General features: G+C 37.2%; 1 protein-coding gene across 1 annotated transcript; it reads right to left on the bottom strand.

The window, feature by feature from the left end:
• Nucleotides 1-938: 938 nt before the first annotated feature.
• On the bottom strand, nucleotides 939-2,270 carry LOC147520869 (alpha/beta-Hydrolases superfamily protein). Its single transcript, XM_086592385.1, has 2 exons — nucleotides 1,695-2,270; nucleotides 939-1,615 (listed from the first exon to the last, which is right to left on the bottom strand). The coding sequence occupies exons 1-2, from the start codon at nucleotides 2,063-2,065 to the stop codon at nucleotides 1,186-1,188; spliced, it is 801 nt and encodes a 266-aa protein (XP_086448511.1). The 5' UTR covers nucleotides 2,066-2,270; the 3' UTR covers nucleotides 939-1,185.
• Nucleotides 2,271-2,547: the final 277 nt, after the last annotated feature.

The following is a 2,547-nucleotide window of genomic DNA, read 5'->3' as shown; positions in this document are numbered from 1 at the left end:
TGTACTCCTTTGTTTGTTGTGGTCCTCCATCCACGTTTCTACTGGTCCATGTTTCTTTGTTGCATCCTTTGGAAAAAATGCACCCAAAACGTACTAAGTACAAAGTATGATTGGCAAGTTCCATCACTTCAATATATTGAATTTGTAGTTTCTAATGGATTGTGGGCCATCCATGATCCAACAATATAAACAAAGTTGCTGAAATTGGATGTGTGGAAGTTATTATTTGGTCCATTCTTTGGGTGTATCAATTGTTGAAGATTTCGTTTCTTTAGGTAAAGTGGAGTCGAATGAATTTGCTTGTACAGGAACCTATTTGTAATCATCTGCCCATCACTGTGGTTCATGATTTCACACACGGCCAAACGGCCAAACCAAAATTTGGGACCATTTGTCCAATTTTAATGTATCTACCACTCCTACCAGAGTCTAGCAACAAAATTACCATAGAAAAAAGGATTAGTTAGACTTACTCCCCGATTACTAGTTGCAATTAGTTTTATTCTCCATTTTCAAAAATATTAGTGATACCCCCTATTTGAGTGATCTAACGGTCAGATTTCTTCATATGAAAAAAAAAAAATCATCTCGTAGCCGTTGGATCTTGCAATTGGGGGTATCACTAATATTTTTGAAAACGGAAGATAACACTAATTGCAAGTAGTAATAGGAGGTAAGTCTAACTAACCCTTAAAAAACAAAAAAAATAGAGTCCATCAACAAAAGGTTGTTTTTTTCGAATAAAAACCAACAATATTGGTTGCAGCTAATGAATCACACAATTTGTTAAAAGCTTCTGACTTATGAGTTGAAATCTTTCAATAAAGAAGAACTAGAGGCAATCAAATAGGTGGTGGGACAAGCGCGATGGATGTTCAAAAAAAAATTCTTTTTATTCGTTTATATCAAACATATAATATTACTCACGTAAGAAACAATTTTGTTACTTGATAAAGTGATAAACTGCTTGTTTTATTCAACAACCAAACTCAACTGTTCTTTACCCAAAAAACAAAGCGGATAAGAGTAAACTAAGAAAAAAAATTGTGGGTTTCATCACGTTGAGTTCTTGTCTTTTTTGATACCTATATAAAATCCCAAATGGAAGGAGACTATTGTCCACAACTTATTAAACACGTGTCATCACAAATCTTACAATGTCATTGGTCCACGTGTCATCTCAACTCATCTAGTTAATGCTCGCCTGAGAACTGGAACTAACACTGCCGGAGCACTTAAATGTGGTAAGTGCCCTTCAGTGTTTAATAGTTCCACCGTAGTCCGACCACCCAAATGTGTCTTAAGGTAGTTTGCAACCTTTAATGGCACAGAAACATCTTTGGCAGTCTGAATTATCACACATGGTACCCTAACAAGGCCCAAGTATCCTCGTAAATCGCTAGTAAAAACTGTTTGACACACAAATAATGATATATCCGGCCTCATATTGAACAAGGTCCGGCTGAATTCACGAACAGCGGTTGGGACATCGGCCCCTACCGCTAATGGTGCATAGCCACTGACCCACGCTTCATAATTCGCCTTCATTGCCGTGAACACTTTGTCAATTTCCCCATGCTCAAATCCCCCATGGTAATCACTGTCATTGAGGAACCTGCATCCATGGGCAATAACTAATTAATAAGAAGATTAAAATTAACAGCTAGAATAATATATGGTATATGCGTGTGTACCTTGGTGAGGCGCCCAGTAGTATTAGTTTGCTGAATAGATTGGGACGGCGAATTGACGCAAGGATACCAATCATAGCAGAGACAGAATGACCAACATAAGCACATTTTTCGACTCTAAGAGCGTCAAGAATATGAAGAAGATCATCTACATATGCCTCAAGACTAGTGTAACGACGAAAATCAAAGTAATCAGGATTGACACTTCCAGCGCATACAAGATCGTAGAGAACTATACGATAACTAGACATGAAATAAGGGAGAATTTTCATCCAAGCTGATTGATCTGTGCCAAAGCCATGGGCTAATACTACGTACTTTTCGCCGTTTCCGACTACCCTCACATTGAGAGCTTCCAAAATATTGATTGTCATGTGCGGCACTTAGTCTAGCACTGAAGGTGATAATGAAGAAGAATCGTTTTTATGTGCGAATGAGTTTCGAATTTTCGATTGATGGAACTTTGGAAGGATGAGAATTGGTTGAAGGGGTATCGGCCTTTTTTTGTTTTATTTTGGATTTGTATGTGGACTATGGAGAGTGGGTGGGAATATAGGTTGTGTTTTGTGTGTTTCTCAAAGTCTTTGTATAGTGGGGTATTTATATAGCTGGTGATAGCAGTATCAGGCTATCAGCTACACTGCTCTAATGGATTTTCCTTTTCTTTTACTTTTACCACCACATTATCTGGAAGACTAGAACATTAATATCTTAATTTGAGCAATTTCATAAAAATTGGATCAATTAAACTAATTGTCAACTTTCTCTTTGTCTCTGAAAAGATTTAAAATCTAGCATGTGATAACATCACCAGCAAGAGGATATTTTAAGTTTATAACCACAACACCTCCCGTAT

Source organism: Coptis chinensis, chromosome 2, assembly GCF_015680905.1.
Source record: "Coptis chinensis isolate HL-2020 chromosome 2, ASM1568090v1, whole genome shotgun sequence".
Taxonomy (NCBI): domain Eukaryota; kingdom Viridiplantae; phylum Streptophyta; class Magnoliopsida; order Ranunculales; family Ranunculaceae; genus Coptis; species Coptis chinensis.
The sequence above is the reverse complement of the archived record's forward strand: the minus strand, read 5'-3'. Positions and strand labels throughout refer to the sequence as shown.